The sequence below is a fragment of the Leucopleurus acutus genome (assembly GCF_964270905.1).
Source record: "Leucopleurus acutus genome assembly, chromosome: 3".
Taxonomy (NCBI): domain Eukaryota; kingdom Metazoa; phylum Chordata; class Mammalia; order Artiodactyla; family Delphinidae; genus Leucopleurus; species Leucopleurus acutus.
Window position 1 is genome coordinate 26,119,301 of NC_139145.1, and position 16,880 is coordinate 26,136,180.

At 39.4% G+C, this 16,880-nt stretch overlaps 1 protein-coding gene across 3 annotated transcripts in view; it reads right to left on the reverse strand.

The window, feature by feature from the left end:
- SFXN1 (sideroflexin 1) overlaps window positions 1-16,880 on the reverse strand; it is a 47,947-nt gene that overhangs the window by 12,087 nt on the left and 18,980 nt on the right. For all 3 annotated transcript variants that reach the window (XM_082836270.1, XM_082836272.1, XM_082836271.1), the window contains exons 3-8: window positions 8,692-8,862; window positions 7,877-7,975; window positions 6,270-6,345; window positions 5,593-5,678; window positions 4,549-4,676; window positions 1,716-1,765 (exon numbers count right to left, since the gene is read on the reverse strand). In XM_082836270.1, the coding sequence (XP_082692396.1) occupies window positions 1,716-1,765; window positions 4,549-4,676; window positions 5,593-5,678; window positions 6,270-6,345; window positions 7,877-7,975; window positions 8,692-8,862 (610 nt within the window). The remainder of the gene's footprint in view (window positions 1-1,715; window positions 1,766-4,548; window positions 4,677-5,592; window positions 5,679-6,269; window positions 6,346-7,876; window positions 7,976-8,691; window positions 8,863-16,880) is intronic.

A 16,880-nucleotide genomic window follows, 5' to 3' on the forward strand; every position in this document is an offset into this window, starting at 1 on the left:
TTTTTTAGATTATTTGAAAAATCACTGAGATGTCAAAGTTGGTGAGTTTTAGATGTTTACATAATTTAGTAGTTTTAAGATCTAGTCACTGTTCAAGCACATACACTAATTCCTTTGGCAGCTTTAAAGAGTTCATCTGTTTACATAATTTGGTAATTTCAAGATCTAGTCCCTGTTCTAGTACATAAACTAATCCCTGAGCAGCTTTAAAGCATTAATCTTTTCTAAATTTTGCAGCAGAAACAGACTTCAGCAAAGCCTTTTCATGAATCCTCAAAATAAGGGCTTATCGAAGTAGGTAAATTATGTCAAATGAGGTCACATTTACATTTTGGTCATCACTAATAGTGCTACTGATTAAATCAGTGTAACTGTTTTATATTTTTGTTTAATCTTACACTTAAGGCTGTAGACACCCTCACAGGAGATGGGACGGGGACTCAGAGCGCATTTGATGGGACGGGGATGCAGCCTCCTGGGGTGGCCCGGGGGTCTGTGGACACCCCTGGGAACGTTCCCAGGAGCAATGGGATAGTTCAATCACTACAGAGCCACTGTGACACCCTATCTTGCAATTCACATCGACATGTAAGATTGCCAGAGGAGGAAGCTCAGGGGTTATAATCTGCTCACGTACCCAAAGCTCCCAAGGAAGACCGGGAGGGGGCTGCTGAAGAGAGGGTCCCCTTTCCCTCACATGGGGTTGGTGCATTGACATGCCGGTCAAATGAGGCACACAACACTACTATTTTTTCAAAGCATCCTTTCTTGGCTTATTTTTCTAAGAATGTGATTGTATTGAAAGTATTTAGTATTGGCCTGGATGGAGCCCATAGGGTGAATAAAGGTCAATGAACATTTACCTGTTGGACACTTAGAATTCTCCTAATCACAGAAATCATTCAGGAAGTGTTTGGTCTGTGAACCATGTCCTTTTTTCAAAGTCCGATACTGTCCTCTCAGTGTGACGGTTCTGTCGCTAAGACCCAAACCAATTCACCCCAAGAGAGCTGCAGTGTTTACAACACACCTGCTCCTCCAGCAAGGAACTGGACCCATTCCTCCCCACAGGTGTAATGGTGTCAGTTTCTAGATACAGCAGGAGCCAAACGAGTCACTCTATCCCACTCTTTCCTACTTGTTACAAGAACTGGAAAGCTAAGATGGAGCATAAATATGATTGCATTAAATCATGGAAGTTACAAAAACAATGCAGACAGTGCACAGAGATTTCTCAGTGACAGTTTCATCCTGTAATATTTTCAGACCCTGAGGGGGGGGCGGCTGATAGATTAATAGATTATTAGATACGATCACCAAAGAAAAATACATCAGGGCACTAAATTCAGTGTTCTGTGAAGCTACTACTCCAGGTTATTTTTTCCTTTCTGATAGTATGTATCGGGACTTACAAACACATCATTCCAAATTCACACCATCTCCTCATTATTATCTAGCTAGTGATCCGACTGCTGACTACGATGAATGTGTACCCGGGTTATAAACTCTCAAGAGGAGTGGGCAGCATTCAATAAATGAAGATTTATGAGAGCTTTTTCAAATATCTGATATTAGAAATAAAATATTCCCTGACGTGCCCAATTGCCACTGGCCTTCAAATTCTTTACTCACTATTCATGTGGGAAATACTGCAATTTGAAGTCTGAAAACAAACTGAAAGGATTGAGACAAGGATAAATAGAAGTGGGGCTTACCTTGAGAAAGGCTTTCTTTTCCAAAGTGTTCATGATAAAGGGAGGGATGGCTGGAAGTAAAGATAGATCCACTTAAATCTTCATGTCTATTTTCAGCTCACTTTTTTTTTGTTCCCCCCAACAATTTCACAAAAGGCTTATATTACTTTTAGGCTATTTTCACACTGGCAGAGTAAAAGTAATTGCAATAATTCTTTAAAATACCTTAGTATTTTTTAAAAAAATCCATTGTTTCCATTCTCTAGATTTTTGAAAAATAACACAATGCTCTTTGCCAGCCAGAAAATTTTATGATATTGAAGAGAACTTTATATCTAACATTAAATACACAACAGTACAAACATCAGGAACTTCTCCCTCCTATACCAATGAAACAAATGCAGCCTTCCTGGGGTGTCCATCCCACGTAGAGTCCAGTATAAAGATTCCTGCTTTGAGTCACGCAGACCACTTGCTAGCTGGGTGAGCCTGGAAAACAATTCTCTGAGCCTCAGTTTTCTGTTTTCCTCATCTATATAATAGGCACAATTGTATCAAACTAGCCAGGATGATTAGATGCAATGATGCACGTAAAACACTGGATAGTGTTAGTTCATTTATTCATGATTTTTATCAGACTAAACTGTCACATCAATTTCAATATATGAATTACCTTTAGAGATTTCGCTGGGATAGAAAGATTGCGTTCCTTCTCCGGGGACTAAATAATGTTTAAAGTAACCAAGCCACTGGAAACAAATTTGTTGGCCCGGCTGAACTTCAAAGAGGAGCGTCCTTATTTCAAAATGGGAAAGAACAAAACCAAAAGCCCACCCAGGGTAGAAGCCGGAATGGCCACCTTGATTTCGGCAAATTGGAAATCTGGGCTCAGCAGGTGTTCTGGGGCTGCCTCCCCAGCCTCCTCGTAGGTTACTGACAACGTGCTGGTCCCGGACTCAGGGGACTCCTGGCCTACAGTTCACGACTGTGGTTTCCACCATTCACTCACCCCTACGGTGCACACCGCTGTCTCATGAGGGCACTGAGGTGCTTCTTTGTTAAATCACTTAATGGTGGTTAAATCAGATAACCAATTAGCTGGAGTGCAATTGGCTGGAATGCGCCTCCAAGTTTTCTTTCATGCCCTTTTCTTCAACTTTCCTTTGCCCACTCCTACTGTCTGCTGGTGAGCTTTCCCAGTGACAAAAGGAATTTAAAGACAACAAAAAATATTAGTGAGAAAACCTGACAGCACTTGATTAAGTATGCTTCTTTTGAGAGTTAATAGCCAAGTGCTGTTTGCATCTGATTTAGACAAGGAAAGTAAACATACTCATTTCTCTCTGTAAAATATATATTTATATTTTTCTGCAAAGAATTATGTACTCCCGGGCCCTCTGGTTTCTGAGTAAGTCTGAGAACCTTCTCGAGAGCCCTGGTCTGAGGGTAGCTGAAGAAGCCTTAGGAGTGGACCAGAGATTCTCAGGGGAACTAAATCACCATGGAGATTTTCTGCTTTTGGTTATGTTGAGTCCAGGCCCTGGGACAAAACTGAGTCACATATTAATAGCTCCTATAACTAACCCAACTTGGTTCATGCTCTAAGGTTTTCCCATTGATACGAATAAATCTTCAGTAGAAGTTATTCCAATTCAAGAACTTTTGGAAGTTTCTTTTCAAGATTTACAAAGATCAAATTCTTTCCCTTCAGATTGTCATCACCTTCACTGTCACTGCCCTGGTCCAACTACCATAATCTCTTGCCTGCAGCAGTCAACAGCTTCCTGAACAGTCTCCAACCACCATTCTTGGTCCCTCTTCAGCCTACTCTCAACGCAGGACCCTGAGTCACTCAGTTAAAACCTAAGCCGGATTATTATTACCACTCCTGTGCTCGAAACCCTCCACGGCCTCCTACCCCTCAGACTAAAAGCCAGGGCTCCAAACGCTTGCAGGGCCATCTGCGTTCTGCCCGCTGGGGCCTCGTCTACTCCTTTCTACTGTTCCCACACCCTTCTCTCCCCTCCCGCTGCACCTGCCTCCTCTGATGCTTCCATCACACTGGGCACAGCTCCCTGCTCCCCTGCTGTTCCGTCTGCCCAGAATATTCGACCCTGGAACCACTTGGCTCCCTCGCTCCCATCTGTCCAGTCTACTTCTGTAACCAAGCAGGACCGCACGGGGTCTTCCTGGGACAGACCCCTTCCCCATATCCTCTGCTGCATCTCCTCTCTGAAGTACCCAGCTAACAGTACCTCATGGATATTTCCCGAGTTTTTCAGATGCTAAAAACCACCACCCAATGGAAGAAATTAACTGTTTGATGATCATGAGCACGTAGCCCCCAGACCTTCTGGTGCCTAAGGATTGATAATGTTAACTGTCCTGTTACCTCGCCATCAACCAATCAGAGAATTGTGCATGAGTTGATCACACACCCTGTGCCCCCCCTCCCTCACCTGGCCTTTCAACATGCTTTGCTGAGACCGTTCGGGGGTTTCTGGGGGCATGAGCCACCCGTTGTCCTTGCATGGCCCTGCCATAAACCTTTCTCTGCTCCAAACTCCCAACATTTTGGAATCATTTGGCCTCACTATATGTGGGGCACACGGACTTACGTTCGATAGCACTTCCAGCCCAAGATCCGCAACCCTCTTCCCCCCGCCCCCGCTTAGCTCTATAACCATCTCACCTATTCATATTTTACTTATTTTTGTTAGTTTTCTGCCTCCCCCGCCAGAAAGTAAGTTCCACTAAGGGAAGGTATCCTTTGCAGTTATTGCTCACTGGGGCACCAACGCTTGTTTGATTGAAACGTACCGAACAAATAAATGGATGGCAAAGCTCTACTCACCCATGCCGGGGGCCGCCATGAGGATCCTGGAGACGACTACTTGCGTGATGGCTTGTTTAGCAGCGTTTGCCGACTCGCCCAGGCGGTTCCCGTTTTCATCTGTGACAGGAATGCCAACTTTGAGTTCCCTAGAGAGCAAGACAACGGGCAAAGAAGTTCACAGGTGCCTTCGCGGAATGGCCGGAAACAGCACTGAAGCTGTGAAAGCCCAAGTCCCTACTTAATCCAAAAATCCACTCCAGTGTCATTTTTGGCACTAATAAGTCTATTTTTAAAACCACAAACATGCTTAATCCTCGTGTGATAGACACACAAGTAAAATAATGCTAGTAAATTTTGTAAAAAAAAAAAGGTGTAGCATTTTGAACCACAATAGGACTCAACAGGTGAATACGCTAACTTAGAGATAAGGCTGATTTCTAAGCTCATGTGCAAATTTGAGCAACTTTCCAAATGAGAGATAGATATAATTACTAAAAAATAAACTAACTGTACTGACACAGGCGTCACAAGTACACGGAACTATTGCATATTTAACTATGGTCACTACTGCTACAATTATAGCTCCTACTGTTACCCTGTTTTTCGTTATCCATTCCAAAATGCTTTTTTCTCGTGTTTTCTTCTCCTTTAATTTTTGCCAGCACTAAAAAATACTTCCAGAGATATAGATTAATATTACTTGAAACCCCAAGAGAAAATTTGGGGGGAAGAACCTACTGTATAGAAGAAGCTTTCTAGGCATAGACGTAAGTTTGAGATCTATTTTTTAAACTTTTTATTATACAGAGGTAGAAAGACTATTCTAAACCCCATATGGCCATCAGCCTGCTTTAATAATCAGCAACTCAGAGCTGACCTTGTTTCATCAATGGACCCATCCTCACCCCCAAAACCAGATTATCTGGAAGCAGATCCCAGATCTCATAAAACTTCATCTAAATATTAAAATAAAACAAATTTATTTAAGTTTCAACAAAGCAGATTATTGTAAGACCCTACTGTCAAGCACAAGTGTTCTCTAAGAGGGCATATTAACCTTACCTTTGCCTCATTAATGGAATATTAATGCAATTAGCAGCAGCTACCGCAGCGAAGGGAACAAAGCGTCCTATGAGCGGAGAGACATGCTGCAGAAAAGATAATTCCAAAAGCAAGATCTTATTTTTCCTGTAGTGCTGAATGCAAGTACTTATTTCTTCTTGAAAACCTCTACAAATGCAGAGTCCTATTTGTATAGAAACTTGGGCCAAGAGTACGTTCAAAACTTGGTTTCCTAGAGGTACTTTCTATTTCCAGCCTGGGCACACTGGGACAAGGCAGACTTCCAAGGTATTTTGATGGCTTTATGTGGCTGATGGAGCAGGGGCTTTGGAGTCCCACAGTCTTGGGTTCAGATGCTGACTCCTCTACCTCTTCAGGGCAGTGCCTGGAGGTACCCAGCCTGGCACCCAGCCTCTGGTGGGCTGTATGGATGGGTGAGCATTTAGCATTGAATACACAGTGCCAGGTACAGACCAGGGTCTCGGCAGACGTTATTAGTGACACTCCTTCCCAAACGTATTGAAAGATACACTTTAAGAAAGCAGTCGGAGATAATGACTATAATAAGAGAGTCATAGGACTTGAACTATTTTGAGAAACTAACAGAGAGACTTAGAGCCAGGCAGGTGAGAACAAATTAAGAAGCTTTACTGCTATGGAAATAAAAATCTGAGTACCTTGGTTAATGCATTGAGTCCTAGAGCTGTCGCTACAGCACCTGTTGTTGCAGAAACATAAGCTGTTCCCAATTCACTGAAAAGAAGGAAAATGGTACATAAACAACAAGTGTGTGTCAGAAAACTCAAGCCCAACATTTTTGGAAGAAATCAAGATTAAGAATAGAGATTCCATAAAACATGACACAAATGAACTTATCAAAGAAACAGAAACAGGCTCACAGACATAGAGAACAGACTTGTGGTTGCCAAGAGAGAGCGGGGTAGGGGAGGGATGCATTGGGAGTTTGGGAATGGCAGATGCAAACTATTATATATAGAATGGATAAACAACAAGGTCCTACTGTCTAGCACAGGGAGCTATACTCAACATCCTGTGATAAGCCATAATGGAAAAGAATATGAAAAAGAATGTGTGTATGTGTTAACGAGTCACTCTGCTGTACAGCAGAAATTAACACAACATTGTGAATCAACTGTATTTCAATAAAATAAATTTTAAAAAGGAGATCCCACAGCACAACATTCGTCATCACTCTACAAGTAGAGATATTCAGAGAAAAAGCAAGGAGACCCATACAAAAATGGCATTCTTCACATAGAACCTAACTACCACGCCAAACGAGCAGACACAGAGAATACGCATGCGTGGTGGGGGGGGGGGAAGGAAGCAGGGACTGTGCAGGAAGCTACAAATGTGGGAAAATGCATATTAGCTTAAATGTTTGTAGCATATTTGCTTAAATAAAAAAATACTTCTCAAAATATCACTATACATACTGAAAGTAAAAATGCAGTGCTGCCATTCTAAAAATGACATCTTATGGTATAAAAAGACTAAAAGTCTCATCCTCAAAATACAATTAAGCCCAAGCCGTTCTCTCTTGCTTTAAAATAAATTTTAATTCAAGGATTGGATGAAATGAAGGTGTGACCAGCACTGCTGGGCTGCAGATTTCAATATTCTTTGTTCCCTAGGATGATAATAGAAGACTACAGATGGTCGAAAGCAATTTGAGAGTTAAAACAAAAGAGAAAACCTTTGAAGTGTTACTAAGTTAGGCTCAAAGTTTTGGTTAACTAATCACTTTAGTCTATCTGAACATCTTTTCACAGGAGGCAAAATTTTAAATCCATTCACTTTCTTTTGGGTTCCGGAGGCGTCCTATTTTAAAGACAAATCAGATACAAAATTCCCCTGGATTTCTGCAGAGATCACACTGTTGATTCTGCTACTTTTGATGTTGGTATCTGTCTACACCCACAGGGTGGATGGGGGTACAGTGTGTCATGTCACACAGGCCAGCCCTGAGCTGCCTGCTGTGTGTTCTGCGGGGGCGAGGCGGGGATGTGCCCTAGGGTGTGGGAGCCATGTCCTCCTACCAGAGCCACTAACGGCATGGATGATGTCTGGAAAGGCAGGCTGCAAAAAACCGTTACCTACATAGAAAGGGAGGAAAAGAAACACTACTGAAAAATATGCTCCCTAGGATTCCAAACCGTATAAACAATTTGTACGAATATACTTTTTTAACCAGGAGAGCATCACCAGTGAATCAAATGAACCCCAGAGAAGTGCAGAGGACAGTTAAATCTTCCAGTCTTACTTTACAGTGAGGGGAGCATCTCCACTTCTGTTGGTGTAATTGACCACGGCATTGAAGGACTGGTTGATCCACTGCCAGAACAGCACTGCCGGTGTGGTCCTGAAACAGATCGATCCATCACATACCCACCAGCGCTTGTGAACCAGCCGCCATGCAGAATGGACAACGTGAGCACCAGTAACCAGAGAGGAGATGGACTGGAGAAGGGAGAACGCTGCGTCCAGGACTGTGTGTTCTGGGTCAAAGGCCGAGGACCGGTGTGGCTGGGCAGATTTTTATCTCGTCTGATTCTCAGTTTCCTCATTCGTTAGATATGGATAGCAACAAACTCAGAGGGTTAGGGTGAGGATGGAGATAACTTATTTAAATTTTATCTTAAATTTGTAAGGGAGCCCAGCAAAGAGTGGGCACCCAATTAATGTGATTAATGTCAGGTCCCTTCTCTTAGGGAAAAAAGCCATTTGTAGGCTATTTCTGGTCCCTCCTCACTACATGTCTACACCTACACCTATACTTATACCTATAGCATATGAATGGATTAAACAGAATCTGCTTAGAGGATCTTTTTATTTTCTTTCTCATTTTCTTTTGGGTCTAAGATTTAGGGAGAAATTCAACCTCCTTTTGGGCAACAAGGAGAGTTCTACTCAACAGAGGGAAAAGGTAAAACAACCCCCTAGAGTTGCAACATTTATACAAAATGAAACGCCACATGAAATGACATTTATTTCGATTAAACCACTCACATAAAAACATGTACTTTAAGCTTCTGGAATATAAAGCAAACAAACTGTCGTTACATTGCCAGAACTCACCTATAGAATGTCATCATACAACCTGTGATGGTCATGTTCATTGGAACCTGAGCTGACATCCTTCCTATCAAGATCATCTTTTCACCAGTGTCGGGATGAAAAGCTGAATCATAGATGTACTTTGCTCTCCATAACTCATTTTCTGTGAGACCCGGAGGAACAATTCCTTGCCTAGGAAAACAGCAACAAATAACATGGCGATTGTTCATTCCAAATATCTCACCAGTGCTCTAGAGACATGTACCTAGAATGTTCTGGAGTTTATGTTTACCTAGAACATCTGTGTCTGGATGGAGTGACAAATCTAACTATTACAGAGTCAGGGAAAATTCTCATAACACAAAAGACAATAAACATTTAAAATGAGCATGTCAAACCCATAAACCTCAAATTGCCTATAATTTGGAAAAACAAAAGCATCTTGTATAATAGGGAAGTATTCAACTTTGAAATAGTCTTTGTTTTAAATGACATTTAAAAATGTACTTTGAACTCTGTAAATGCTAAGATATTTTTAACTCTTTAGACAAAATCTGTAGCAATCAAGAATGTGAATTCATTTTTAAACCTATAGTTTGAAAACCTAGATAAGAAAGGCTCACTATTTTTCCTCTTTATCAAAGAAACACATATTCATTGCAAAAAATTTAGAAAATACAGGAATTCATTAACACAATTAAAATCATTCAAGCCTCTCCCAACTTAGCACCACTAGCAATGCTTTGGTAAATGCCCTTTCAGGCTTTTATTGGATCTATTATACATGATATTTTTATTTAAAGGCATTGTATCAAATCACCTTTTTTATTCAATAATATTTTGTAAACATTTCTCTATATCTTTAGATATTCTTCTATATCATCTGTACTGGGTTGAATAGTGTCCCCCCCTAAAATTCTTGTCCACCTGGAACCTCAAAATGTGACCTTATTTATAAACAGGGTCTTTGCAGATGTAATTACATAGTTAAGATGAGGTCATGCTGGATTGGCGGGGGCGGGAGGGAGCAAATCAAATGATTGATGCCTTTATACGACCAAGTGCAGCCACGCAAAGAAGGACATGTGATGACAGAGGCAGAGATTTGAGTGACGTAGTTACAAGCCTAGGGCCACCAGAAGCTGGAAGAGGAAAGGAGGGATTCTGCCCTAGAGCCGTCAGAGGGAGCAGAGCCCTGCCAACACCTTGATTTCAGACTTCTAGAGTCTGGAACTGTGAGAGAATAAATTTCTCTGTTGTATTAAGCCACTCAGTTTGTGGTAATGTGCTATGGCAGCCTTAGAAATTATACCAATCCCCTACTGTTGGACATTTTAATTGCTTTTAACCTTTTCCACTGGTAAGGGATAAGGAAGTAAATATCCTTATAAATAAAACTTTTCCCCCATCCAAGATTATTTAGAAAGAAATGAGTACATTTGCTGAGACAAAAGCTATGTAAAATATTAAAACTGTAAATATATCTTTTATCCTTTTCCTCTACTTGAGTATGTCTTTTTTTTTTTTTTTTATCCTCAGCAGCAGTAGCATCATTATTACTTAGGTAACCTGTTATATTCTTTATACAATGTGGATAATTTTGTTTAGTTATGTTATCTGCCACCCTGAAAATTTTTATGATTATGCAGTCAGGTAGGAACAAATGAAGTTTCTGCCTAGAAAGGCGTGACCCACTTCAAGATTATAGGTATGTTCACCTATATAGTTCTTTGCATTTTCCTAATAGTTTTTTTTTTTTGGTCACAGTTTTAAGCTATTTGAAATTTATCTTAAGATATGAATATGTGAAATTGCTTAATTTTAGATTCCAGTTGGCTGGTCTGCCCTTCCAAGACCAAGATTTCAATGCTATATTTACCATCATGAACTTTTGTGAATGTTAGGCTGGACTTTCTACAGTGTGCCCATCATCTACACCTCATGCTGCCAAACCCACCATTTTAACTGAGGGTCCCTTTGAATATCTGGTAGAGCAATGGTCCTTTACTCCACTACTCTTCGTCTGCTTTCTCAAAAGTGCCTTACTTACACCCAGTAATTTGTTCTTCCAGGTAACTCTTACAATTATTTTGTTAATGTTATAGGGGATTGCAATTGTATTTTGACCAAAACTATATTAAGCTGAAGAGAACTGCTATCTCTACAGCAATAAGACTTTCTTTCCAGGCCTACCACATATTTCTCCAGTTACTCAAAGGCATCTTTTAATGTCGCCCAGTGGCCTCCTACTTCTGGGTAAGTTAATTCCCAGGTATTTAATTTATATATATATATATATATATATATATATAGTTCTTAGGAATGAAATTGAAAAACACTGTCTAATAGAAAACAAACCTACGGTTACCAAAGGGGAAAGCATCTTTTTGTGTTCTATGTCCCCATCACATTAAAAGAAATTAAATCTCTTTATTAAGGTATCATTTAAATATTATAAAAGTCATTCATTTAAGTATACAATTTGATGAGTTTTGAAAAATGTACACGGTGGTGTAACCACCTTCAGAATCATGGTATAGAATATTTTCATCTCCCCCAAAGTTCCCTCAGGCCCCTTAGGAGTCATTCCCCGCACTTCCCGGCAACCACAGATCTGCTTTCTACCACTACAGTATTGCCTCTTTGAGAATTTCACATGAATGGAATCATACGAGTGAGTAGTAGTACGTGTCTGGCTTCTTCAACTTTGCATAGTGCTTTCAGATGCATCTTTGTTGTATCAGTGACCGGTTAATTACTCCATTCAATGAATGAACCACAGGTATTTATCAATTCTCTTTTTAGCCATTCTAGTAGGTAGAAAATGGTATCTCATTGTGGTTTTTGTTTTGTTTTTCATTTTTAGACTTTCCAATGTATACTCTTTTCTTCCAGTTTCGTTGAGATATAGTTGACATACAGCACTGTCTAAGTTGAACTCATCCAGCATAATGACTTGACTTACATACATCATGAAATGATCAGCACAATAGTTTAGTGAACATTCATCATCTCATACAGATACAAAATTAAAGACAGAGAAAAAAATATTTGTCCTGCTGATGAGAACTCAGACTTTACTCTCGTTAACAACTTTCATATATAACGTACAGCAGTGTTAATTCTATTTACCATGTTGTACATCACATCCCAAGTACTTATTTATTTTATAACTGGAAGTTTATACCTTCTGACTGCCTTAAGTCAATTCCCCCTCTCACAACCCCCGCCTCTGGTAACCACAAATCTGATCTCTTTTTCTATGCGTTTGTCTGTCTGCTTGTTTGTTTTTGAAGTATAATTGACCTACAACACTATGTTAGTTCCTGGTACACAACATAGTGATTCGGTACTTCTGTACATTTCAAAGTGATCACCACGATAAGCCTAGTTACCATCTGTCATCTTACAAAGATATTAAAATTATAGTTATTGACATATCCCCACACTGTACTGTACCTCATGTATACCTGTGACTCATTTATTTTGTAATTGGGAGTTTGAACCTCTTAACCTCCCTCACCAATTTCTCTCCTCCCCCCAACCCCCTTTCCTATGGCAACCACCTGTTTGTTCTCCGTATCTATGAGTTTGCTTTTGTTTTATGTTCATTTGTTTTATTTTTTAGAGTCTACATGTAAGTAAAATCATACAGTATTTGTCTTTCGCTGTCTGACTTATTTTCACTTAGCATAATACATGCAAGTCCATCTGTGTTGTTGGAAATGACAAGATTTCATTCTTTTTTATGGCTGAGTAATAGATGTTTTACAAATCTATATATACCACATCTTCTTATCCATTCACCTATTGATTGGCAACTTATGTTGCTTCTATATCTTGCTTCTATATCTTGGCTATTGTAAATAATGCTGTAATAAACACAGGCGTACATATATCTTTTTCTAATTAGTGTTTTTGTTTTCTTTGAATAAATACCCAGGAATGGAATTGCTGGATCGTACGGTAGTTCTATTTTTAATTTTTAAAGAAACCTCCATACTATTTTCCATAGGTGGCTGCACCAATTTACATTCCCACTAAAAGGGCAGAAGGGTTCCCTTTTCTTCACATCCTCGCCAACAGTTGTTATTTGTTGTCTTTTTGATTCTGACAGGTGTGAGGTGATATTCATTGTCGTTTTAATTCGCATTTCCCTAGCAACTAATGATGCTCAGCATCTTTCCATAGGCTTACTTGATATTTCTGTATTTTTTTTGGTTGAGTGTCATCAGCCTATTCAAATCTTTTGACCATTTAAACACATTGGGTTGGAATGAAAAGAATTCTTTATCTCTTCTGGACATAAGTCCTTTATGAGCTTATACGTTTTGCAAATATTTTCTTCCAGTCTGTGAATTGCATTTTTGTTTTCTAAACAGTGTCTTACGAAGTGGAGAGACATATCTTTTCCCTTATTGTTCATGCTTATGTCTTATCTAAGAAACCTTTGCCTATCCCAAAGTCATACAGATTTTATCTTGTTTTCTTCTAGAAGTTTTACAGTGTTAGCTTGTATATTTAGGTCTATCATCCATTTCAAGTTATGTTTATGATTTTGTTTAAAGATTAATACTTTTTTATGTGGAAATCCATTTTTTTCCAGAACCACTCATTGAACAGAATATTCTTTCTCTATTGAATTATCCAGACATCTTTATTTAAAAATCAATTGACTATATATGTTTGAGTCTATTTCAGGATCCTCTATACTGTTCCACTGATCTATATATCTATACTGTTTTGATTACTTGAGCTTTACAGTAAGTCTTGAAATCATGCATTTAATATTTTTGTTGCTACTGAAAATATGATTTTTAAAATTTCAACTTCCAGTTGTTAATTGTTACTATACGGAAACCCAACTGATTTTTGTATATTGATCTTATATCTTGTGACTGTGCTAAACACTCTATTTGCATTTTTGGTAGATTCTTTCTATATAGATGATCATGTTTTCTGTGAATGAAGAGAGTTTTAGTTCCTTTCCTATCTGTACATCTTTTATTTTTGTTGCTCTTTTTTTCTTATTGGACTAGCTATGCTAGTCCAATGCTGAATAAATGTAGTGAAAGCTGAACTCCCTGCCTTGTTCCTGATCTCAGGGGGAAAGTTTTCATTCTTTCATCATTAAGTTTGGTGTTAGTTATAGGCTTTTCTTAGATGTACTTTATTCCTTCTATTCCTAGTTTGCTGAGAGTTTTATCATGAAGGGATGTTGGATTTTGTCTGCTTTTTCTGCACTTATTGAGAAGACTGTACGTTTTTCTGTCACAGTCTACTGATACAGTGATTTCCAAATGTTAAAATGAACTTGCAGTCTTGTGACGAACCATATTTGGGTTCTGCTTATTTTGGGTATTATGCCTTTTAAAGATGGCTAGATTTAAGTTGTAAATTTTGTTGAGGAGTTTTTGTGTCTATGTTTATGAGGGATATTGGTCTGTAATTTTTGTCTTGTAATCCCTTTGGTTTTGCTATCAGTGGTCTCATAAAATGGATGAAGAAGGGCTTCCCTGGTGGCCGAGAGTCCGCCTGCCGATGCAGGGGACACAGGTTCGTGCCCTGGTCCGGGAAGATCCCACATGCCACGGAGCAGCTGGGCCTGTGGCCGCTGAGTCTGCACATCCGGAGCCTGTGCTCTGCAATGGGAGAGGCCACAACAGTGAGAGGCCCACGTACCGCAAAAAAAAAAAAAAAAAAAAAAAAAAGGATGAAGAACTCTTTCCCCCTCTTCTATTTTCTGAGAGAGTTTGTGATGGAATTGATATAGTTTCTTTCTGTGAAGAAATAATTTCTTTCACCTGTGATGCTAATTGGCCTTGGAGATTTTTGTGGGAAAGTTTTATTTTTATTTATTTATTCTGCCATCTTGCTCTTTGTTTTCTGTTTGTCTCATTTCTTCCTTGTTCCTTTTTTTTCTCTTTCCGTGCCTTATTTTGGATTGAGTCAATTTTGGTAATTTATATATTCATAGAAGGCTAGACATTTCACTAATATTTCTAAAATTTTTAGCAAAGAGCTACATAGTAGGCTTCATTTTTTAAAAAAATTTAACTTATTTTTGGCTACGTTGGGTCTTCGTTGCTGCGCACGGGCTTTCTCTAGTTGTGAGCGGGGGCTACTCTTCGTTGCGGTACACGGGCTTCTCGTTGTGGTGGCTTCTCTTGTTGCAGAGCATGGGCCCTAGGCGCATGGGTTTCAGTAGTTGTGGCTTGCGGGCTCTAGAGCGCAGGCTCAGTAGCTGTGGCACACAGGCTTAGCTGCTCTGCTGCATGTGGGATCTTCCCCGACCAGGGATCGAACCCATGTCTCCTGCACTGGCAGGAGGATTCTTAACCACTGCGCCACCAGGGAATCCCCTTCATTTTTATATTTCTATTTCTCACAGGCAACTTTCTTATCTTCTTGTTACATACTTTGAGTTTTATTTATTTATTTTATATTGATTAGATGTGCCAGAGGCTTATCTTTCTCTGGGCTTATCAGAGAACCAGTTTTTCATGTATTTTTCAATTCTGTTAATTTCTGACCTTAAAAAAATGACCTTCTCTCTGTTTTCTTGGAAAAACAGTCTATATAGTAGTTAACAGCATGAACTGTGGAGTCAGACTGTCTGAGTTTCTATGCTGGCTCTGCCACTTAACAGTGGCAGGACTTTGACTTTTCTGCCTTAGTTCTTTCATCTGAAAAATGGGCATAACGAGAGCACCTACCTTCAAGGACTGTTGAGGCTTAAATGAATGCACATGAAGTGCTTCAGGCAGTATCATTACACAGCATGTGCTATTGTTATTTTCTTTTTATTATTTTGTGCTGTTCTTTAATTTCTTAAGCTGAAGTCTCAGTTCATTTGTTGTAAGCCTTTAACGTTTAATCAGAGAGACATGTAAAACTATAAACTTCCACTCAGAGTACAATTTTGGCACAATCCCTTAAGTTTTCATATTAATTTTCTCATTATTTTTACTTTGTAATTTTACTTTTGGTTTTTCTTTTTGTACAGTTAAAGTACTGAACAATTCTGATGTGATTAATCAAGTTCTGTCTGTATTTCTAACAGTCTTTTCTTTGTATATTTTGATGTAACATTAACTAGTTCATGAATACCAAACATGGTCATTTTATAAATATCAAATTTTTCTGATCTATTAGCCCTGAACTGAATTTTGTCCGATTTTCATACAGCTTCCTTTTTATTTGCAGTTACCTTCGTCCTGCTTTGTAATGTTAGCCATTTTTATTACCTCCCTTTGGATTCATACTAAAATAGTACGTTGGTATCCCATGAGGACTATAGATTATTGGTATTCATATTCCTTGAAGGTACACTGTACATGATACTTCCTTGACTCCAACTAACCCTTTGAGCTATTCTCCTCTGAGAGTTCACAGCTAATTTGTCTCTTAGTGGGTAGGGGGAGAACTCTGGGGTATTTCTTATCCATTAATTCACAAATTGGTTTTACTGAAGAATATATAGATAAAGATATAGATATAGATATATAGATGTATAATGAATATAAAAGCAGCATTATCCCTAATCCCCAGTGGAGCAATTTATGACACAGACTTTAAGGGTTTTATATTCCTTAAAAGGTGAAGAGAAAAGAAGGTGAGGTGCTCAACGATTCTTGGAGGAAGTCATTGTATTTTTCCATGCACAGTGACCTCATACAGAGATTAGTCATGTAGCTAGCAACCCTCACGCATTCTGATTGGGATGTCATGTCACTGTTGCGCTTTTTAAGTGTTTTTACACAATTTTAAAGTCTCTGATTTTAATAGAGGGTTTTAATCCCTTTTACACATACTGTTATTACTAAGCTGTCTGGCTTCCTCCATCTTGTTTTACGTTATTTTAAAAGCTTCTATGACAGTTTTTTGGTTTTACCTTTAGTTATACTTATTACGCTGTCTTTGTTTTTATGCCTTTGGGGTTTTAGAAGATATATACTAAGATTTAACTTGACTAGTGGTTACCATTAAGATTCTCAAAACCGGGCTTCCCTGGTGGTGCAGTGGTTGAGAGTCCGCCTGCCGATGCAGGGGACACAAGTTCGTGCCCTAGTCCAGGAAGATCCCACTTGCCGCGGAGCGGCTGGGCCTGTGAGCCATGGCTGCTGAGCCTGCGCGTCCGGAGCCTGTGCTCCGCAACGGGAGAGGTCACAACAGTGAGAGGCCCGCGTACCGCAAAAAAAAAAAAAAGA